Here is a 24,996-nt window from a genome sequence, read left to right on the forward strand (position 1 = left end):
AGGAGGAGGGTGTGTGTGGTTGAATAAGCGTGGGGGAGAAAGGGGTGTGCCTATTTTTGCATCTGTCTTTTCTGTCATTCTGCTGCTGCACGCCGAAGCAGCAAGACACAATGCTGGAGGGAAGAGAGAGATAGAGAGAGTCGGAGAGGAAGAAAATGAGTGACTGGGAAGCTCTAGAGCAGCTGCAACAGAGGCAGTTTAACTAAGAGGAGCCAGATGCTAAATTCACATGCTAAATACACCAGACCATACGGATAACGTCTTCAATACAGGATCTACTTACCAGTCTTTCTCTATGTGTGAAAGATAGTGTTCCATGTGATAAGGATTTGGATGCAAGCAGCAGAGCTTGCGTAACTTGCACTGGTTTTTTTTCTCTATTGTGAAAATATTTCACTCACTGAAGCTTTCACATGGTTTTACGCAGGAGGAATGCTTGGGGGTAGCCCAAGAGGACCAGGAGTAGATCTGGAGATTGAGAACACATCCACAGACAAAACCCCTCAGGGCCAGGCAGGAGCCAAAGGAGTAGGGGGCATGGCTGCAAAAAGGGGTAAGTCAGGGCTCCCACAAGCTGCTCCTCGGGCTGTGCTGAAGGTCTACCGAGGAGGGAACTCTGAGGGTCATCTTCCAGTGGCAAGCAACCTGTGCAAACCAAAGTCATTGACCAATCTATGCGTGCTTACTGACTCTGAGAAGAAGATGCACCTGTACCAGCCTAAATGGTCGGATGACATGGACAAGCCTGGGGAAGGTCAGAACAAGTCTGGCAAACTCAAAGATGCTGGAAGGGGCACCAGCAAGTGTATTCCACTCTCAAAGAATCTTTCCAAATCAGAGTATTCACTCTTTCAAGGAAAGCCAAAACCCTTTAGTCCTCCTCATTCTAATTTGAGGAAACCCAATCAGATACCCAGGGGTCCTTATGCAGAGATCAAACCCATTAGCAAGGCTCAAGAGCTGGCAGATGATGGAAAGTCAGATGATGAGATATTATCCAGCAAGACTAAAGCTAAAAGTAAGAAATCTGGTACCTTGGGAGCAGACACCCCAGGAGATGGCAGAAGCAAAGATGCTTCCGAACCTGAGGAAGGGGACAAGACCTTCCTTAAGGTGGATCCAGAACTGGTAGTAACTGTACTTGGAGACCTGGAACAGCTTCTCTTCAGTCAGATGTTAGGTAAGTACTAACACAACATGCTAATTTTCTTGACGATGAATGATCAATGCTTTCAACCTTCTTGGCTGAAGGATCCAGCATCACCACATCTCCATAGCTCAACCCAATCCTGGTTTTTCTTATCAACCACCTTGCTTTCTATTTCATATCCATTCTCTGCTGCTCACATTGCCGTGCACACATTCTATTCATATATCTGTTCTTGCGATGCTTTGCCGGCATGTCAGTCATTATTGTAAATTTTTCAAACACTGTATTGATGCATTGAACAATCTCTGCAGCCCTTTTTGTTTACATTGCAAGCTCAGGTCTTGTATCTGTGCACATATTGGGCGAGACCAGTGGGTGCTCCAATCAGGGGGTAGCGGGTTCGTCCAGGACTATTTGCTTTAGTATTGTACCAGTCACTGTGAACATACACCCTGCCCTAATCTCCATCATTGCATCCTTAGCTTTCATTAATTTTTGGTCCCTCAGGCTCTGAATTATTTTACTTTTGTTCTTTGTAGTTATTTGATCAATTCTGCATCAATTAATTTTCAGATCAGCATGCGTTATTGTGAACAATGTGGATAAGCTCATGCTCAAGCTTGATATGTTGAAATAAATGGTGTTTGATGACATAGCATGTGCTTAAAAATAAACCAAATTGGGTTCATTTATTTTCAAGTCATGGTGGACAACATATTTAGCCTTGCCACTGGTACCATTGATCTCTGGGGGAGTTGACAGATGGTCCCCCTCTCCTTTCCTCTCTCCCCTTCCCTCTCCCTCTTTCTGTTACCGGGGTCTTCAAAAGGAAATAAAAGGGGGGGTCATACTGATTGAGAAGGTCAGTGACTCAGAATGAGATGGCATAGACACACAAACATTGTGTGTATTGTTTGTATTTAAGAATACATGAGCTATGTGGTGACTTATTAGCTGTTTACCTTTCTGCTACCGGGTTGGTTAGCTAATTTTAGTCATCTTCCCATTCTAGTGAAAGCTTTTCACAATCACAAGACATTTTAATGTGTATTTAACAGGGCTGTAACCACCATTGAAACTGATTGCTGGGCCACCCCCAGTATGGACCCTTTTCACAGACTGAGATGAGGCATTTCCATATTATTTTAGCAGGGTAAATCTAGCTAAATCTAATCTGACAGTTTTTATAATCCAGAAGCGAGAAGTGATAGGCTGAATTGAAAATGTTAGAATTGAAAATGTTAGATTCATATTGCACTGCCAATACAGATTTTATATTCTTTTCAACCTCTTGACGGCTGCACATCTTTGATTCTTTTGGTCTGTGCTACCTGGTGGGGTTAGCTGAGAAAGCATAGGTTTAAATCCTCCCTCAGGGCTTTGAAACACTGTTCTCTACATGCATGTGTGCCTGACTGCATGAGTGAAGTATTACCTCTTGCCTCTGTTGTTTAACCTCTACAACAAACTCATAGAGAGTACAGATGAAGTGTGTTTGTCATTCCTCCAATCAATGTTTCTGAGGAATTCTGATTGTTCTGTAAAATCATGTTCCCTTACGACTCAGTACACTTGACATTGCGTTCTGCTAATGCAAATGGGGAGTGTCCTTCTATACAACCTAGTTGAAACCTCTCTACAATAACGGCAATTCCAATATTGGCTATGGAGTTTGAGCCCTGCCATAACAGCAGGCATGCAATCACCATTCCCCTGGGTAGCTCAGCGAGTAAAGAAGCTGACTACCACACCTGGAGTTGTGAGTTTGAATCCAGAGCATGCTGAGTGACTCCAACCAGGTCTCCTAAGCAACCAAATTGGCCTGGTTGATAGGAAGGGTAGAGTCACATGGGGTCACGTCCTTGTGGTCGCTATAATGTGGTTCTTGCTCTCAGTGTGGAGCGTGGTGAGTTGTGTGTGAATGCCGCGGAGAATAGCGTGAAGCTTCCACAAGCGCTATGTCTCCATAGTAACGCACTCAACAAGCCACGTGATATGATGCGCGTATTAGCATTATTAGTTCAAAGGATTTAAACTTATATCCTGTCCTCTGACAGGATGGTCACCGTGGATTATGAGTCGCAGGGTGCAAATTGCCCAATTGGTGTTAAAGTACACTCACCTAGAGGCTTTGCCTCTTCATGTGTGAAAAGTGTGTCCTTACAAGACATATGTTTTGCAACAGGATGGTCTTCTCAAAACACATTTGCAAGGTTTTACAACCTAGACGTAATGTCTCTCTCAAAACAAGTCCTCTCTGTCTAGAGTGCTTGCTATTTTATTGGCCAAATAATTACTTACGCCCCTCTTTTTAAGAATGGTCTCCCTGTCACTTTACACAACCACCTGTATTCGGACCGTTGTGTTCCAGTAAACATGAGGGTCACTTATATCTTGCGGCATACTCATATTGGACGCCATCCTGCAGGACAGCAGCGTCATGTTTCCTCGCTGGAAGGTTATGTTGTGTAGAATGACATGATGGGACTCCCCATATGCATTTGCAGAACGCAATGTCAAGTGTGCTGAGTCGTAAAGGAATGTCTCGGTTACATACATAACCTCGGTTCCCTGAGATGAAGGGAATGAGACATTGCGAATGCTGGCCACAATACAACACTCCGAGTTCTTTGAGGTGCATGCAATGAGATCTCTGTCCCTCAGTCAGAAAATTCTGAGGAATGGTGTTTGCGTGCCTGCTTTTATAGCGGACAGCTTCACGCCTAAAAGGGCAGGGCTCAAACACCATAGACAATATTAGAATTGCCGTTATTGTAGAGAGGTTTCAACTAGGTTTCAACTAGGTAATGTCCCATTCCCTTCATCTCAGGGAACCGAGATTACATACATAACAGAGACGTTTATGTTTATATGAAATGAAAATCATATATAATGTAAATTATGTGTTCACTTTTTGCATACTTGCCAATTTGATTAAAGTACTGCACAGAACCATTTTTAATTTTAGTTGTTATTTTTTTTATTTTTAACATTTTAACAATACAGACAGTAGGGAAGAAGACAGAAAACAATAATACCAGCTAGACTCTAAGTTACATTGCATGCATAAGCCATGCATCGTGTCAGAGAGAAAGCGCAGGCCACAATTCAAAGTAGTTTGATCCTTATAACACACTTAAGAAGTCAAGCCACAAAATATATAAATTAGCTCTCCAATTGTGAATATGAGATCATTCTGCTTAGGAGCTTATATTTCTCTGGTAGCAGACAATGAGGGTCAAGGGTGGCCACCAGCTGAGATTTCAGAGAATCATTGCTAAGATCAGACAGAAAACCCCAACATGTCTTAGAGATACTTAAGGAACTTGACAGATGCTTCACACTTTATGTGTTGATAAGAGCTTTACCAGTTTTAGCATCCTACCAAAACTCCTTTCAAATAAATCAAACCACAGCCTTTGGATTTTAGGATTAACTGTGCATAATGATAATGAAAAGACTCAAGTAGACACTCCTGGTTAAAAATAACATGTTTTACTTTGCACTTCCATTAATGTAATTTTAAACTCTGAATGAATAAGTTGTAGTTGAAGTCCTGTCCTATAATTTGGCTACAATTGCTTTGCAAATGCAATTTCATGTTATATTACATTTTCGATACATAAACACTGCACACACCATTGAAACTGACATGAAGATACTGTAGATCAGGGGTTCTCAACCTTTTGCAAGCTGGGCCCCCCCAAAGCTGGTTCATTGCAGTTGGGGCCCCAGTGCCCCCCGCCCCACCCCGCTCCATGCTTTATTGTTGTTGTTATTATTATTATTATTATTATTATTATTATTATAATTGGCAGTAGCACCAGACTTCTAATGTGAGCTTGCAGGCATTATTATTATTATTATTATTATGAGTAGTAGTAGGCCTATCATCATTACTAGGCTATTGCTATATAATTATATGAGGTTACATGCTTTATTGTTGTTATTATTATTATTATTATCATCATCAGTAGGCCTATTATCATTACTAGGCTATTGCTATAATTGGGAATTGGCACCAGACCTCTGATATTAATTTATGCTTTATTATTGTTATTATTACTAGGCCTAATAGTAGGCATCATCTGCATTTTTACAGAAGCTTGCTGGTAGGTGATGTTAATGTGAGACCTGAGCCTGCTTTGCCTTGCAAAGATCCTCAATTCTTGGCTCAATGTTTGATAAACATAGCCTCAAATCATCCTCGATTTGTGCACGATTGCGGTATTTCGTTTTGAGTGCAGTCATTTTTGAGAATCCTGCCTCACACAAATATGTCGACGCGAAAGGAAGGAGAATCTTCAAGGCGATGTCACAGAGTTCAGGGTATTCCTGCATCAATGCTGCCCAGAATGACGAAAGAGGGCAGGAGCTAAAGAGTTCCTTCAGTCTACTGTCACTCTTCAGCTCAATAAGCTGTTCCTGCATATCAATTGATAGCTTGTTTGCTGTGCACACAAACGGATCTCGAACCCATGCAAAAGAGCGATAATCCTCTTTAAAGTACGTCGCAAATAGTTTTCTCATAGCTGACAGGTGCTCAGACGCTGATTGAAATAGGGAGGAGAAATCGTGTGACGTGCCTGCATCAGTGATAAAGTCTGCAAGGCTGGGGAACATGGCGCAGTTCCCTCGACTGATGCGGCCATGCCAGAGGTCTAGTTTTTGTGTGAAGGCGTGCACTTTGTCTGCAAGTAGCAAAATATGAGTTTCGCGGCCTTGCAAAGACAGGTTGAAATCAAACAAATGAGCGCCGTTTTCTAAAGTCAATGAGCGCAGCACACACAAATAAACTAAATTGACATACTGCAGTTAAATTTCAAAATGTGGTGTTTGTATATTTATAACATTTGAATACAGTTCAGCAACATACATCACACGACCTGACGACCAAGAGAGCTGACAATTGACCGTCACTTAATTTACCATCACTTCACGATTGAAAATGTGACACTGATTTCATATGACAGTTCAACAAACAAGTTAATAATATTAAGTCACTTACATTTTAGACAAAATAATGACTGTTTTGGTCTATTTTAGCAGCGAAAATAGATCCAATGAATCCAAACAAAGATCACAGCATAGCCATAGCGCATCTCACAGCAATACTCAATCGTGTTTTGAATGATTCAGTGTTGTGAACGAATCGGTTGAGTCAAAGATTCAATGACCCATTCACAAACATCTGTCTCATTCTTGATGAATCGGCCGTTTGAACGAATCGTTTGAATGAACGACTCAGTGACTCGCTTAATGAAACCGCTTATGCTTATCACCTGCATTTGCGCTCACTATCGACAAACCAATCAAATTTGTTCGGTTTGCGCTCACTATCGACAAACCAATCAAATTTGTTCAAAACTTTTTTATTTAAATCAGTACAAACACATTTTAATTTTTATTCAGGAGTTATGTATATAAAACTTTTTATGACAGTAGTTTAGTGATAAAAAAAATGTGCCCAAAACATTTTTTTTTCCAGTTTTTTTTCCCTTCCATCGTAGCCTACTCGCGCTCCCCCGGGGAGAGTGGGGGCGCGCCCCACCGGTTGAGAACCACTGCTGTAGATGACTATAGCACAGTGTCTCATTATGCTGTTGAAGGGTGCATCTCAGAGCAAAGGACATCCATACAGCATCCTTACCAGGGGCAATTTTCTGCTGTCTTCCTCCTCATCAACATTTCCTTTTCTGTCTGACCTACGTTGGTTGGTCTGGGTTATTTGTGCTGCAGATACACTGGACATAATCGCTGCCGACAGTTGCATTCAAGGAGACATTTCTGGGCTAATAATGTTCTAAAAGCAACCCTAAAAGAACAGGTTGTCCTTTATCTAAATGTAATTATACAATAAGACAAGAAATGTATCATGGGTTAAAGTTAAGGTTTCAACATAATTTATTTCCTCTAGGGTAAGGCACAGTGACCTGGAAGCATTGTGTGAGTCATAGCACAGGATTTCCTCATCCTCTATGTAATATTGTTGAGTTATTACCAGTATACACTATAAATGTGTGTCCACATGAAATTGGCTATAGACATATGCATCAAACACTTGTGAAATTATCAAAATAATTTACTGTAGGTCTACTGTATTTAAATTGTGACGTCCACTGCTTGTAGAATGTCTAAACGTACAGGAAATGGGTTTGTTTATTCCAGAAAACCCTTTGAATAGGAAACCACCAGTAATATGCAGTCCTTTTGCTGTGTATATTATGGTTGCCTGTGCTTGTTAAAGATTTAGTTCAACCAAAACTAATAAAAAAAAAATTATTTACAAATTTACTCACACTTATGCCATTCCAGTTGTGTATGACTTTCATCTGCTGAACACAAACAGAGATTTTTTAAATAATTTCTCAGCTCTGTAGGTCCATGTAATGCAAGTGAATTGGGCGCCAAATTTTTTAAACTCCAAAATCCACATATGGGCAACAGAAAAGTACTCCAGACAACTCTGGTGGTTAAATAAATAAATACATTTACATTTATGCATTTGGCAGATGCTTTTATCCAAAGCGACTTACAGAGCCCTTATTACAGGGACAATCCCCCCAGAGCAACTTGGCGTTAAGTGTCTTGCTCAAGGACACAATGGTGGTGGCTATGGGGACCGAACCGACAACCTTCTGCTTAACAGTTTAGTGCTTTAGCCCACTACGCCACCACCACTCCAAACAGATCTCAACATTCAACATTCTTTCACATTTTTCTTGTGTTTTTGGTGATTCACATCCTTCATGCATATTGCCCCTACTGGGCAGGGATGTGAATTCATAATATGAAAATTACTTATCAAATATTGATCTGTTTTTCACCCACACCTTATCATGTCTGAAAACATGGATTTAACAACTGGAGTCATATGGATTACTTGTATGCCTCCTTTATGTGGAATTTGGAGCTTCGGCATATGTGCACCCATTCACTTGCATTGTATGGACCCAAAGAGCTGAAATATTCTTCTAAAATACTTAATTTGTGTTATGCAGAATAAAGAAAGTAATACACCTCTGGGATGTCAGGAGGATGAGTAAATCATGAGAGAATTTTCATTTTTGGGTGAAATAACCCTTTAAGTCAGGAAAGTGTTGCAACGGTTAAGGTCAGACTGATTGACATCCATGTTGCTGGCTTCCTCTTCAGTGTGCTCATGATCTATTTTCAGTCAGGTCTGGTTGTATAACAGCAGAGCTTGAGGGAAACCACGCATACAGAATACATATGTAGATGCAGATTTATAAAGACATCCTCACTCATTCAGAAAATTTCTTTGCTGTCTGCAACCCTACAAAATAGACCTGCAGTCCAGTTTTGGGCTTGGGCCCAACAGTTGAAAACCACTTACTGTATGTAAGACATATAATAATTCTCCCCTTTTTGATTCTGTGCATTTCATTTATGGATTTTGGAATTCATTTACACTTGTGGATTAGACTTCAGTGTTTATGCTTTTGCTTCCATCCACCATAATCGGTTTCTGGTGACCAAATGTCACATACACATAATAGCAGACAAAACAAAATGAGGAAATGAAAGAGGCACAATTGCAAATAAAGGTCATCCATCTTTGTTAACATGGAAATGTGCACAACCCACCTGCCTCCATTTTGTGACCGCTGAAATGATGACTTGTGTTTGACGCCCAGCAGATTCATAATGCAATTACTGTCATGACCAAAGTCCCCATGCCTGAGTATGTTGCTTGCAACTAATGCAATCAAACACCTAATCTAATTTCTGCATGTCTACAAAGCTGGGAGTGGAAATGATCCACTCAATTACACAAACATGGAAATATGGTCCGTTTATCCCTTAAATATTTTGAAATTTTGTATTGTTTGCCGATTGGCTTTTCCTCAGTTTGATCTGCACACTAAGAGTTTAAGTTGTCAACAACTTTATGCCAGACACAGCCCTATATTTAATCAGATTGTAATATAGCTCTAAAAAAGCCTGTACTTTCCAGTGTATTTCATATAAAATGGTCAGCTCTTGCATGTATGCACATATTTAGATTGTTTTATGTCTGTTAAGCCAAACTGTTTTGCAGGCCTTGTTTAAATGTCCAGTTATTTTTCAGTTAAGTAGTGGTTTTATATGTGCAGTAGCAGCAGTCATGTTTTTGAATGCCCTAATTGTTTTTGGTTGGTGCAGCCTCCACCATTAAGGTTTTTTTCAGTTGTTAGAAAACACCACATACATTCCATTCCATTTTCCTGTTGTAGATCCTAGATGATTAATTAATACACTCTTGGGGATTGATTGTGCAAGCTTTTCTCAGATTTGTGTGAGGATATATCTTGGGTTTGTTTGTGTTAGAAAAAGGCCAGGAATCAATTCTTTCCCCAACAGTCCCTAATGGTTTCTGAAGTTCTCTTTGCTCTTGTATGCACAGATAGTGAACACTGGCAATGAAACTTGGGATAAAAATGTTTGGGTTAAATTATGCTACGTTTTAAGTCAAACATCTAAAGGCAAACAGAGTACCTCTGTTCCAAAACCAAGAGAGCACTGTGGCCGCAATTTAAGGCTACATCCACAGTAGTCCTTTTTCAGTTGAAAACGCATGGATTTTTCTATGTTTACACATCTCTTCTACACTCCAAAACCAGAACTCCAAATATTTGACATTAGGATTCCGAAAATGGGCACTTAAGAGGATTTGAGTAGATTTGATTCCTTTTGTAAAATAGTTTAAAAAAATCGTATGACATGGTCTCAAAAAAGTGTCTATGCAAACAATCTTACAGATATAGGTAAGTTTGCAGCAGCTCACTAATAAGTCTTCATGTCGATGTGTTCATGTTTATTAGCTGTCTGCATCAAAGTAGGTGGAGCTCCATGTCACTCCTACCAATGATGTGCACCAATATCAATCATAGTATTAGTGTTTAGCATCTTGTAAGAGTTCTGCTAAAAGTTCGCCCTGGTTTTTCGATTTCGTAGGAAGTGTGCAGGGGCCTTTAGTAGGGTGACCATATTGGGGTTGTCCATAAAGAGGACACTGTGGATGTTAAAGAGGACCTTGGACACCAAGGTACAGTACTTCCCTGAAGATCAGATTTTCATTACAAACTCTCCTTTGGCTGACATTTTGTGCTTGTCACATAATATTTTGTATGGATAGTAGAATGTGAAAACACTTAAAAATATATTTTAGCCAATTTTTAGGATTTACACATTTCAATTTAATTACAATATTCCATAACATAATGTAATTTAGGAAACTATATATAGTACTGTATATATAGTTTTCTTAAAACTATGAACTTCATGTTTGCTTGTGTTCAGCAGCAGATGCCTTATGTCTGGGAGGGAAAGCTTGTCAGGATGTTCTGAGAGGTAATAGTAGCCAATCATTTTGATGACCGCTCTGACGTTTCAGAATAACAGGAGCAACATTTGAGATGCTATGTGATAATATTGATGATATTCTCTTAGCAAATTATGTATTGACATGGCTTGTTGTGGCAAAGTGACAATACTTTTTTCATAGGTTGCTACAGTACATGCCTATTTAAATTCTGTAGGAATATATTCAGTAAATGTTTCAATCGTAGTTATTTTCTTACCGAATAAAGAATGCATCCTCCTCATTTGAGATACTAAGTTTTTATGCACATTTTGGAGACTTATTTATGTAATATTCCAAAATTAGCTAAATAAATAAATAAAAAATATGTGGATGGAAACCCAGCTAGTGAAGCCGCTCACTGAGATTTTGGAACATGGCTAGTATGTTGCTATAGTTAAAAACTATTTTTCCAACAAGAGCAATTCAGCTTAAACTTACATTTCAAAGCAGTCATCCTTAAAAACTCCAGCCATCTTAGTCTTCAAGAGTAAGCACAGCTCAGAGGTCAGAATGAGCATGCTGATCTTCTCACTGATGTGTTGTTTGCCACTTGTTCTGAAGACACTAACACACTGATTGCTGCCAGCACATCTGTACATAAGCAATGATAAAGTCAAACATCCCAAGGCCTCTTGATTCTCCATTAATGAACTGTAGCAAAATGGTGGCTGTTTCAGCACCCAGTTGTCACAGTCAAGGTTCAACAAGTACAGGGTGTTAAAAATATTTTTAATACCTGCTTCATCTCAGACACTTTATTTTAACTTTACAGTTCTCAAAAGTTCAAATGTTTGCTTATCTATTGAGGCTTAATGCTGTCTTGAGATTTCAAGGCAGTTGCTTTAAGATTCTAAGCCTATTTAATCGCTAAGAAAGGAAAAACGTGAGAATAAAGATGTTCTTTTGATTTCCTTTCCCAATCCCTTTAAAAATACTTTTAAAGCATCTGCTGACCCATCTTGGTGTTGGATGATTAAATTCAATTGACTGTACATCTGTTAGTCAAAGGGTATCTTAGATTCCAAAGATTTGCTTGAAATCCCTGTTGACAAACTAACCTGAATTAATACATTATTTTAGCACCAGGCAGCTTTGTCCAAATGAAATCTCGGAAAATACAATCTAATCTGTAATGTGTTGGCAATACAGTACATGAAAATAGGAGGATTTTAAAGATGTTTAATGCATTGAGAATATGAGTTAAATATGAGGCAAATTTGTTATTTTTTTTTAACCATGCGTATGAACTCAATTCAATTTAAGGCTTCCCAGATATATTTAGCTTTGCTTTATGAAAGGAAGACTGTGTGTTCCTTGTTGTAGGCAAGCCCGAAAGGACAAAACATGGTTAATCTCATGTTTTCTCCACACACACATGGTCTCCAGTTCCACAGCTGGTCTGTGTGTGATGGGGTCATTTTGTCCTGAGGTCATTTCGGAGTTATGTTGTTCTTTGTCACACAACACTGCAACAGTCCTTGCCTCTTTGAGCTTCAGAGGAACTTAGTTAAGCAACACTCTTGCTCATTATTTGGCAAGAAAACAGAACAATCCACATGGGCCTCTTTTTACAGCTCTCTTTTCCTTGACCAAATTTAGCTGGTGATAGGCTTAGTGATCATACATAACAACAGCTAGGTGGACCTGCTCGCTGGCTCTATATGGCCCAGCTCCTGAGAGGTTTGCAATAGATGCAGCTGTGGTGTTGCAGGTTTTCTGTGCCAGACAGTTTATGAAGCGTGCAGTTGACTGGGCATCACTCCCACTTCACACTTCCTTGCTGCTGGGCATGTGGGGATTCCTCGCTCTTCTTTGGTTTTCTACTGCTGTGTCAAGTGGTGTGGATTAAACTTTTTCTGTGGGAAAATAGAAGAATTAGAATTTAAGGTCACCTTCACTCTTCCACTGAGCTTTAATATAACCAGAACTTATTTTCATAATCATGATTATATTAAATAATGAGACATGAAAATTCATGCATGAAGTACAGTATGATCTTTCATTGTTGTTTGACTATATGGGGGAACTGGTTTTCTCCCAAGGTTTATTTTTTTCATCTCTCCATTAACAAACATCTCATGGAGTTTTGGGTTTCTTGCCACAGTCTCCTTTGGCTTGCTCTCTGGTGGCCTAAAGACATGATTTTGGAGACAAATAATTTTAAGACATGATTTTCAATTATGTTTTTCAATGAAACTGCTCAATGAGGACTCTAAGACATTACATACAATTACAGCATCATTTTCTGTAAAGCTTCTTTGAAAAACTAAAGATTTGAACTAGATTCAAAACTAGATTTGACTATAAGCTACTACAATACACATGCACTGGAAAAAATTATCATCTTAATCAGTATTTTTTTCTTGTTTTCCAGTAAAAGTGTTGAAATACAAAATGAAATACATTTACTTGAGAAACATAATTGCGTAACAAATTAAGACTTTTTTTCAGAGAATATATCTTGAATTAAGTTTATGAATCATTATTTTTAGTAATTAATTTTTTATTTAAATTTAATTAATTTTAATTAACATATTAGAGCAATATTCGATATTACGACAATACAAGTTTACAGCTCAATTGACAGCATTTGTTGCATAATGTTGATTACTACAAAAAAAATATTTTGACATCCCTCATTTATTAAAAGTATTGTTTTAAAAGTATTGCCACAAGACATAAACATTAGACGTGTTACATAAGATTTTAGTGTAATAAAGTTACTTACTAACTTTATCTGTGTAAAGTTCTAACCAATATTACAACTTTGATGCCATGGCGATGCAGCGCGTTTAACCCTTTAAGCAATGATGCTTATAGCATGAATAAAGCATGATGTAAAAAGATTTTATCACACTAAAATAATGTTCACATATATAATGTTTAAATCTTGTGGCAACATTTTTTAAAACAATGTGTATTTTAATGTTTATGGACTTCCATTGTAAGTGCCTGACCATAGCCATAATTGTTTATTAAATAAGGGACGAGCTGAAATTATTTTCTGTGGTTATCAAAATTATGCTAACAAATGCCGTTGATAGAGCTTAATTTGTATTGAAACCCGAATACTCCTAAAAGCATAAAACTAACCAAATTTGGTGAGGTTTGAAAGGATGTTAAGACAAAACAAGACAAAAATACTTATTTTAAATAAAATCTAAATATAAAATATTTATTTTTGCTATTTCATCAAAATATTACTCTCACACTCCTCAGAGAGCTATTTGGCTTAAATGTATTTTTTAAATTCATTTTCACCTGTAGAGGAAGACCTTCAGATGAATTCATGAATAAGAAGCCACCCACTTTTGGAAGACCACTTTTGTATGTTTGTTAAGGGCCTAAAACTATGGTGGATGCCGTGTTGAGTCTATTGGCTTTATTGTGTCAGAACATGTCTTAAATAAGTGAAACAGCAGAAGGATTTTTCCCAGCCTCAGTATGATAAATCATTCCCTCTGCATCTTGTTCTTGGCTGATTATCTCTAAACTTCAAATCATATTTGTCATGGGTCTTGTGCAGGTCTATTTCACTGATGACGCGCTGGATTTCTCAGCTGTTCTGATTCTGTTCATTTATGGCCTCTTGCATGGTTTTGCAAACAGTTTCGTGACTACAGTGTCATGTGATTGCATTGTAAATGATGCAAGACAAGGACACCTTCTTACAATAGTCTCGGTAAAAAACAACAAACTGGTAGGGCCAGTGCAACACAATACTCTATACTCTATAGTTATTCCACCAAGCATATTATTGTGATTCTGTGCGGATATTCCAGTCTGTTTTCTCATTTCCTGATGTGTCTTCAACCGTATGTCTGCAGCGTCTGCAGGACACTCCATTGTAACTCAAGAGTCCCTTTATTCACAGAAGTGGCATACTTGCATATGTTTCTTCCTGTTTTCATGTTGTCGAGGTCACCACATTGTCTCTAGAGGAGAAGAGTGCTGGAATCGGCTCTTTAAAATATTGAAAGTGGGCTCAACTAAATCACACATTTGGATTTATATCCCATTATATATCTTGCTTCTATAATCAACAGATAATTTACACAAACCTATTTTAAATAAAAAACAATTTAATAGTGTGACGTTCATTGCAGCAGGCAAATAACACTGAATTTCTTTTTGATCGCAGATGTTTCTAGCTACACAAGCTTGATTTTGACAACAATTAATTACACAAATACATGTTGCATTCTCAGTGTTGCCGCCAGGGGCGCTATAGAGACACAATATAAAGTGAAAGTAAGTTCAAGTCAATATATTTATAGCAACGTACTTGAATAAAAACACATCCAGTTTAATGACAAAGACTTTTGATGGTAGCTGTACTGGCACCGCCCCAGTAGCACAACAACGCACATTAAGCATGTTCAAGCAGTCCACGCGTCGGCAATGTGTTAGTCAAGGGCTTGCATCTGCATATGCACACTTGTGTAAAGTGGGTTTAGCGTATTTAGTACCTAATTAAACTGGATTGCTGGTGCTTTGTGAATTAGACGCAGACCTATGCACAGAAATGCCACATCTGTCACAGGGAAAACTTGTGATAGCCTCATGGCAAGCGGTATACTATACACTGTCTCCAACACCACAAATCAGCCTGAAATGGACTTCTACTCACAATACTGCAGTGTATTGTTAATAAAAGGTTAGCCAGTATGTCAAGGTATTGACAAATTTAGTGACTTTTTTTTAGATCCATTCCATCCAGTACACCTTAATTAACCAATTAAAAATAATCTGTTCTCCTGCCCTGGTAATGAAACTTGGAAAATGGAAATGATAATTGATTGAAATGGACCATCATTTGTATAGACCAATGGATCCAACAAGAGTTCCATGCTGTGTTTTGTCATTCACGCCTCCAGACAAGACCCCTTATAAAAGTGACCCATTTCAGCCAAACAATCTGCTCCAGAGCTGTCATCACTCTCTGTCATACATTTAGTGCATCTATTTCCCTTCTTGCTCTCACAGCACTCTCAGAAAGACAGAAGATGGTTCCAGTAACTTAAGTATCTGTCTACACCCTATTAGCTTATCAATTGCCATGCTTTGCTACAGTTACTCATTAGGAAGGCATTGCCAGTCTTTTAAGCCAGTGCTTTTGAGACAGTGTTGCAGCTCTGTTTCAGATGGTAGAGCATTTCAGAGATGAAAACAAGAAGACTTCACAAACTTGTCTTTGTAAAATTACATGTTACAAAGACAAGATTGTGAAATCTTCTTGTTTTTGTGTAATTTTTGGCTTCAACAAACGGCAACAAACTCTAACATTCAACTACTGCAACTGTTCAAATATTCTAATACTGGCAGTAGGATTTAGATAGTTGAGAAGCATAGGGGGCCATTCACACCTAATGCATTTTTCCATCCATCTGGGACATTTTTAAAATGATTTTTCTATGTAAACTTACAACTTTGACGGTTAAGTCATGTCTCACTCTGTTTTCAGCGTCTCGAAAAGCTGAGCAGTGTTTCTAAGATGGCGTGTCAAGTAAAAATAACTTTAACATTTACAAAGGCATCTCAGGACACCTGCGTTCTGTTCCATTTGTTGTGCTGGGACTAGCTTTTTTAGTGCAAAGCACGTTCGGTCTGATTTTCACACTACCTCAAAAAACAAAAACAGGGTTCAAACAATGATCCAAAAAACCATTTAGCCTTACGAAGAGAATTTGGCTGCAATAATATTTTGGATCTTCAGTCATTTTTCAGAAGTCCTACAGACATAAGAGCTATTTTTCCCAATCTATCAATTGTTTTTCCCATGAAAAGTTCCCATGATCGCTTCTATACTGCAATTCCCTGACTTACACTATCACATTTTATGGATCCTCTAGAATTATTGGAGCAGTGGTCATTAGGCATAGAATGCATGACTTATTAAGTTTCTTTAATATCCGCGATCTGATCCTACTGACCCTTTGTGTGGGGCCATCCTCAATAGTTGCGTTGATTTTTATTTTTATTTTTTATTCATTTTTTTGGTGTGGAGGGCACAATTAAACCAGACATTACTTTGATAGAAGTAAATTTTATTGAACCACAAAATCTAGCTATCAGTCCTTAATCTATGTGCCAAGTCAAACTGGAACAATCCTGGTCATTTAATTCATCAAAATTCAAAATAATTAATTAATCAAATTTAAGAAACCAAATTCAAGCAAAGCAGAACTATTTAAGAACTGATATAAATCAAAGCTGAATTCTCAACCAATCAGCTCGCTCTGCAGAACAACACCAAAAAAAGGATGAGAAAAGAAATCCATCTGACATCCATCTGCGTGTGTGCGATAGAGCTGACACAAAAAACAGCTTTCGGTGAAAACTTTGGCATTCTTCACAGACAAAGTGTGCTAAACCTAATACATCATTAGATTCCATAGTGGCAGCCGGTGAGGACTTGAACTATGTTAATAGTCTTAGTTTGGTTAATTATAAAGGCTGCTTACCGACATTGAAATGACGACAGTTGATAAGCTAGTTTCAGAGCGTGAATGAGACCTAGCGTATCTGTTTGTGTTTGATACATTAACTATTTAATAGTTCATTGTTTCAAGTGCTGAATGTTTGTGGCATTTGCATTTAATTGTTTTTTGTTTTTTTGGTGAACTGTATGTGGTCAAATTTCAATGAAGAGAAGTTCTGAATGTTAAAAAGTCTGAATGTAATTTAATCTAGTTCTAAAGTATAAATGCGTTGATATGGCTTAAAACGTTTACAGTTAAATTACATATTTCATAGATTGCCTTATATTAAGCCTAAATTCATGACAGTATTGAGAACAGTAATTCTGTTTGATAATCATTTTATTTAAAAGAATATACCTTTGTTTCTGTTCAAAGGTTTTTCATCTTTCATCATCTTGTCAACTTTAACCATCTTCAATTGGAATAAATGAAGACTGAAATCCAGTTTGATATCTCCTTGTTGATGTGTTAATCCCTTTCAAGCGGGGAAGCAATGCACACAAAATAAATAGCTTGATACTGTGCATACACCAAAACTTTCTTAACAAGAAAGACCAAAAGGTCCAAGTTTTAGAGCTGCTTGTGAGGCCTTCCTAAATCTGTTTGCAAATCCAAAATTTTCACCAATTCTACAGGATTACAGATAATATTCCCTCCTGTGACAGATGGTAAGTTTGGGCGACTATGTCAGTGCAAGCAGTTGACATGTTTTAAATATGGGCTCAGTGTTTTCCATTTGAAAGCAACACACTTTACAGCATTTTATTTTGTTCTCTTTTAGAAGTTTAGCTAGATATAGCCTACAGTAGTCATCCCATTCCTTTGGAAGCTTCCATTCACCCATTGCTTTGTCTCTACTTTATATTATTGTAACATGTCAACCAAGCTACTGTTGGCTCTACGTTGGCATGATGCCACTTTGTTTTCAAAGCCTCAACCATTAAAATTCTCCTAGAGTCTCTCCTTTTCCACGGACAGTCTTTAATCAACTTGAATGCCCATAAATAGGCAATGAAAAGAAGTTCTATAGTTGTCTAGTAGTTCTATTGCCACTAGTGACTGTTTTGATCTTGTTCTCTTTGCACCCCATCATGAGGACATGAGGGTGTAAAAAGGGGAGGCAGGTGTAGTGGATTTCCTCCCTTCTCCACATTTAACCAGCTAGCCTTGATCCATTAGCTTTCCCCCATGGGAACATACTTACGACCAGGGGTGAAATTTGCATTCCTAATTTCCTCATTCCCTCGTCCCGGCTGCAGCTGGGTCCTCTGGGCTCTGGCTGATTTGGAAAACAGGAAACCTGACAGGCTTGGACCATTGCACCAACATTACCCCTGTAGCGAGGAGACTTTAATTACCATAAACGAGAGCTGTGCTTAACAACAGCGTAGAATTGATTAGATGCAGTGGAGGGATTGGAGTGGTACGACCCCCCCTTATACACTTGCTGGTGTCTTTTGTTTCAGGATGTAGCATCCTTGTTTTGGATCAAAGAGTAGGCATTTGTATCAAAATGGAAGAAAGGACACCAGTTAAAGCTAAGCTTTAGAGAAATGCTTGATAATTATTGAATGCCATGCAGTCTGCACTGTAAGTTATATCACTAAGATCAGAGGTAATTGCATTACAGTCTGGTTGTATGACTGAACATGGATAAACAAGATTTTTACAGAGCGTCCAGTGGTACTTCCTTCTGTTGACAAATGGTGTTAGAAAAAGACAATATAACATAACTTTCATAATCTTATAAGACATAACAGTTATATTATGCTTCTTATACTCTATGACCCACTGGGGAAAAATAAGTTATGGATCTGCATTTCTTTCTGTTTTTAGCTTTCGTTGCTCTGCTGGTACATTCATCCTAATGATTGATGAGGGGAAAGGATTTATGTCATGCACAAATGAAATGAGCTGTCCAAGAGTGGTGGAATCAAGTGTGTCTAATTTGATTTTAACAACCACTGCTCAGTGAATAAATGTGACTCTTGGGCATTTTGGATGGAGTGCCAGACTTCAAAGCAGCGATTCAGCCAAGCAGAAGAGGGAAGTGCCCAAGATTGTGTGCCATCTAGTGTAGGACAGGAGATATGATACTCCAACAACAATGGGAATCTGTTCTATCCTGATAATGTACATGAGGTTGATGTTCTTCAGTGCTTATCTGTGACCTTATTGATGCATTTTTGGATAAAACCTTATTTCTCAGAATTATCTGGCCTTTATTATAGGTAATATGCAATAGAGAGGTCCTTGAATGTAGAGTGTGATGTAATATTTTTTTCTATCAGAAAGACTTGAGATTATTGGAATAATACGAAAGAATAAGATAATTTTGTAATTTTGTGTTAACCCTGTCCTGATAACACGGATGTATTAGAACAATGAGAGGCAGCTGGTGTAATGGGAGCCTGCTGGTAGTTAGCTGAGCAGTATGTAAACTTCACTCCCCTGGCCTTAAGAGGTGCACTAGCGACTGACGCTAGAGGCTGTAGCCTTTAGCCTCCTTGTTAGTGCGCCTGCCTCCCACACTGGAGATGGTGGTTCGAAGAGGGTCGGAAGGGGTCGAGTAGGACCGGTTACACTGGCAGGCTTATAAAGTAGAGGCTGTATTGTGATTGGATGCCTAGTGAATGAATCCCAAGATTTTCCTGCTAAAACTGTTTATTCTTACATTTCTATATGATTGCTCGTATTTAGCAAGACTGTACTCACTGTACTGCCGTAATCTTATAACAGTAGGTTGTGATTTAGATTTTTACATTTTCTGAAGAAAAGTGGGTGATACTTGCCTGTGCATGACTCAACCATGTTGTTTGGTTGTTGTGGGAGGTTGCCACAACATTACTATGCAGTGTTCTGGGTAGTTACATTCTGGTAGGACATTTGTAGGGTGTTCTTAGTGGTTGATTTTAGTGCTATGAAATAGCTAAGGTGTTCTGGGTAGTTGCTGGGGCATTACTAAAGTGTCTTGGGTGGTTCATTTTAGTGCTAATAAGTTGGTAAGGTGTTCTGGGTGATTTCTCTGGCGTTACTAGGGTTTTAAGGGTGTTTGCTGCTAGTTGGTTTCATACTGGTTTAAGACAAAGCATGTTCATGATTCAATGCAGGGGTGTCAAACTCAGTTTCAGCCAGGGCCACACCAGCATTATGTGTGCCCTCAGAGGGCTGGATGAAAATGCGGCAGCATGACCTGATTTGGTAGCACCCATGCGATTACCAATGATATTGCATATTTTGTACATTGAAATTCACATTTGACAGTAATAATTGATCTTGAATTTGGGATGCAGATATAAATTATGATATTAGCAGTAGCATCTGTGACCCCCTCCATTCCTATAGGGCTAAATTAAAATAATTTTGGTCTCCTTTACAGACTCCTTTCATCAAGCTCCTGATTATTAATGTATATAAATCTCTTGGAATTTATAAATGCTAACAAAACCAGTAAAAATTTTTTACAATCAAAGAGCATTAAAGGAGAACGTCTCGGGTTACTTAAATGTAACCCTTGTTCCCTGATAAAAGCGAAACGAGATGCTGCGCTGGAAGCGCTTTGGGAACACCTTCATGTGTGTGACCAGCTGTGAATATTTTTGTAACACGTCAATGAACATTGACCGGAATCTATAGCCTCTGCCGGTGTAATCATTGGATGCACCTGGGGCTGGGCTATAAATAGATGCATCACCGGAGCATCGTCAGGTATTTTGTCTGAAGAGCAGTCCCGGGGCATCCCAGGGGAAGCGCAGCATCTTGTTCCGCATTTATCAGGGAACAAGACACGAGCTTGAGATGTCGACTTGAGGGCATAAGAGCCCGGAGTGGCATGAACATCTAAACTATAGAATCTAATGAATGTGTGCGGAAAGGACCAACCTGCCGCATCACAAATTGATGCAGAGGGAGACCTCTAGCCAAGGCTATAGAGGAGGCGAGCCCTCTGGTAGAGTGAGCCCTGATACTTACTGGCGAAGCTTGACCACGTGTCTCGTAGGCCAGGGCAGTAGCGTCCCTCACTCAATGCGACATAGCCTGCTTGGAGGTGGCCGCCCCCCGGTTGCGGCTCCCATGACAAACGAATGGTTGCCCTGACTTACGCCACTGGCTAGTGCGGTGGACATAAGTCTGTTTTTGCTGCTCCGGCGTTGCAAGGCTTAGAGAGTGTCCCGATGTAGGGTCGCGAAAGGTACCTTAGGCAGGTAGTCAGGATGAGGGTGCAAAATTGCTTTGGTCATTCCTGGGGCAAACTCTAAACAGGCTGGCAAAATAGACAGAGCCTGTAGGTCCCCAATTCTCTTTAGAGAGGTAATCGCCATAAGAAAAACCATCTTGAGAGTCAGAAGTCTGTCAGACGCTGACTCTAGAGGTTCAAAGGGGGTCTCAACCAGACCCTCAATGACTGTTGCTAAGTCCTATGAAGAGGTCCTGGTCCTAGCAGGAGGCCACAGTCGCATGGCTTTCGACATAGTGGCGAAGAGGTCCTCTTCTGCCCTGTAAAATCTCACCCAGATTTTTTCCACTACCTCGGGGTGGAGTTTCCACTCCCCTGTCGGTATTTTCTGTCTGGACAGTAAATCTGCTCCCACATACGGGCATCCAGGGATATAAACTGCCCTGAGTGACAGGAGCTTGCCCTGGGCCCCAAGGAGAATCCAACATACCAGAAATTCAGCTGACGTGAACGTGGACCTCCTTGATGGTTTATGTAAGAGATTACCGCTGTATTGCCTACCCGCACCAAGACATGGCAGCCTCTGGAGGAAGTATTTCAGGGCCAGAAATACAGCCATCAACTCGAGACAGTTACTGTGACAACCGAGCTGACTACCCTCCCATTCCCCTTGAGCTGGATGACCACTTAAGACCGCTACCCAGCCCGTCAGGGAGGCATCTGTCATTAGCAGCCTGCGATGACGAGACGCACCTAGAGTGGGACCCAAGGTAAGAAACCGGGGTCTGAACCACATAGAAAGGGAACGAAGCCTGCGGCGCGTAACCCTTATTTGCCTTTGGGGACCGGCCCTTGGATGAAACCCCCTGGCTTTTAGCCACAGCTGGAACGGTCTCATGTGCATAAGGCCTGAAGGGATCACCGCAGATGCCATGAGACCTTGTATTCGTTGATACTGTCGAGCAGTGCAACCTTGACCTAGCCTGACCTTGCTCAGTGTGTTCTGAATTGAAATGTTTCGTGCGGGAGACAATTGTGCCTGCATCGTAATCGAATTCCAAATAACCCCCAGATAAGTGATTCCCTGAGTGGGAGAGAGAATGCTCTTTTGACGTTGAGTCTCAAACCCGGAGAAACCAGATGAGCTAAGACAATATCCCTGTGCTGAACTGCCAGTTCTTGGAACTGCGCTAGGATCAGCCAGTCGTCATTCTGTAATTCAGAATGCGGATGCCCTGGAGTCGTAAAAGAGCCAGTGATGCATATATGCATTTCATGAATGTGCGGGTTAATAGGGCTAGGCCGAATGGAAGAACCCGATACCGGAAGGCTTCGCCCCCGAAAGCGAACCTCAGGAACTTCCTGTGCTGTGACGGAATTTCTATATGAAGATATGCGTCCATGAGATCGATGGTGACCAGCCAAACGTGATGTTGGGCTTGTGACACGATTGTCTTGATAGTTAGCATCTTGGACTTGAACACCCTGACTGGGCAGTTCAAGCCTTGAAAATCTAAGGTCGGACGCAACCCCCCACCCTTCTTGGGAACCCGGAAGTATTCGCTGTAATAACCTGACTCTTTCTCTGGAAGGGGATCATGTTCTATGGCCCCTTAGACCGAGAGATTTCGCATTTCTTTCGACAGTAGAAATGCCTACTCCGGTTTACGGTAGTGGGGACCACGTCGTTGAAACAGGGAGAGAGGTGAGCGAATTGAATTCTGTAGCCCTTTTCTACTGTTCTTAGGACCCGCATAAAAATAACTGGAAGAAGTTTCCACGCTGCCAGGTACTCCAAGATGGGTATTAATTTAAGACTTCCTGTTGAGTGTTCCGCGTCCTGGATAAATGCAGGAAACGCCCAACTTTTTGATGGAAGCCTCTACCTCCCGAAACACCAGAGGCGGCGGGAATGGAGAGGTTTCGTGGGGGTACCGGGAGGGGAGAAGAGCGCGTGCCCCGTTCCGAGGGGAGCTACCCCCACAAGATTAAGTGCAAGACCGTCAGGGTTTCTTTCTCTTAGAAATTAGTGTCCTGAGGTCTTGCTTTGGGGGCTGCTGAGGGCGACGAGACTGTCCCCAATCTTTGCGAGGGGGAGCACGACTCGCCACGCTTTGCTTCTGAGCCTCCCTTCTAGAAGGACTGAGGCGGGTCTGGGTGGCCGACGGGCCCGCCCCCTGAGTGTAATGAAAATTTCATTCTCCTTAGGTAGGTTTAACTAAAGCCCACCAGGACAATTCACATGTATCTGCCCACCAACTGGAATTATCCATGCACAAATGCATATTACTGAAAGGAAACTGCAAGGGTTCGGTTACATTTTTTTTTCACCTGAACTGAAGGATTTATGACTTTTGGTTCCGTTAATGGTTCTCAAACACATTCTTCCACTGATGCAGACGGAACACTGAATTACAGTAAAATACTCTTGAGAATGACTCTTATGAGAAGGTTCTTTTGAGTGAATCAATTCCATCATGAATCAGACTGAGCATGATTCAGATTCTGAATTTATCTGACTCACTTACTGAACCTCAAGTTATTACTTTCGTCTGACTCTAAATTAACCAGGAACTGTTACTGTGTTATGTGTTCTTAAAGCTTGTGAGACTTAATTCAGTGTCGTTACTGGCTGGTTGTTCATATGATAGAGTTAAGATAGACATTATGAGTTTAGTTTACTAAGATGTATTTATAAAAATAATTAATTTAAATTCATGAATGTAAAAAATGCTACCAAGTTATTTTTGTTTATTTAATATAAAGATAATTACCTATTACTGGCTTACATGAATAATGTGATTTGCTGTGTTTAAAAGTCTTTGTAAACACACATTTTACTATAATTAAATGCATTACTGATTTTTTATATCTGTTATGTTGAAATTTGAAATTATCTAATCATTTTACAACAGGCTACTGCGGGCTATAAATGAGAATGTATTAAAAGAATAGTTAAGGAAACCTTAAAGCAATCTGAACCATAATCATTATGATTCCCGTTCCTAGTGACTAATGTTTGAATTGTTACTTCAGGCTTAGATAAGGGTGGATTTGAAGCATTTCTGAATATTTCTGTGGCAGTTCAGATATATAAACTGAATCCAATGATGAATGGGAGCAAATTGGTTATGCATATTTTTTTTTGGCATAAAATGTCGACTGGCTTCACATGTTCTTTCAAATCTGTCAATTTTCTGGTAATTACCTTCTCAAGCTAATGCTCTAAGCCCAGTTGTGTGCTATCACATAGAGGTAATGGTCCTTTTAGTCACAGATTGTTGCATACACCATCAGTGTCATCTTGTAATCATGCCTCATGTCGTAGGGATCTTTTTTGTGTGTGTTTGTGGACCGCAACAATCTGTTCTGACTCCTATACATCAGCGATACTTTAAACAAACAACAAACAGATCGCTAGATCACTTAATCTATTCCCTCTGTGCTGCAAAGACCATCATTCATGCTGGTTAGTGCTGGTTAGTGCTGGTCGTGCTGGTGGACCTACATACAGTATGCTGTTTACTAGCATGCTGACTGTCACAACACTTTTTAATATTTGCAATTTTTGAATAATTTCCAATTTGGAATGCCCAATTCCCACTACTTAGTAGGTTCTCATGGGGGTGTGGTTACTTACCTTAATCCGGGTGGCAGAAGACACGTTTCAGTTGCCTCAGATTCTGAGAACGTCAATCTGTGCATTTTATCACGTAGCTCGACATGCATGACACCGTGGAGACTCACAGCATGTGGAGGCTCATGCTACTCTCCACGATCCTCGCACAACTTACCTCACAACCCATTGAGAGCAAGAACC

The 24,996-nt window shown here is 39.8% G+C and overlaps 1 protein-coding gene across 1 annotated transcript in view; it reads left to right on the forward strand.

Annotated features, from left to right (window-relative positions):
• Positions 1-537: 537 nt before the first annotated feature.
• LOC127628723 (neuron navigator 1-like) overlaps positions 538-24,996 on the forward strand; it is a 146,927-nt gene continuing 122,468 nt past the window's right edge. Inside the window, exon 1 of the mRNA XM_052105553.1 lies at positions 538-1,180. Within this exon, the coding sequence (XP_051961513.1) occupies positions 538-1,180 (643 nt within the window). The remainder of the gene's footprint in view (positions 1,181-24,996) is intronic.

This window comes from Xyrauchen texanus, chromosome 35 (genome assembly GCF_025860055.1).
Source record: "Xyrauchen texanus isolate HMW12.3.18 chromosome 35, RBS_HiC_50CHRs, whole genome shotgun sequence".
Classification (NCBI taxonomy): domain Eukaryota; kingdom Metazoa; phylum Chordata; class Actinopteri; order Cypriniformes; family Catostomidae; genus Xyrauchen; species Xyrauchen texanus.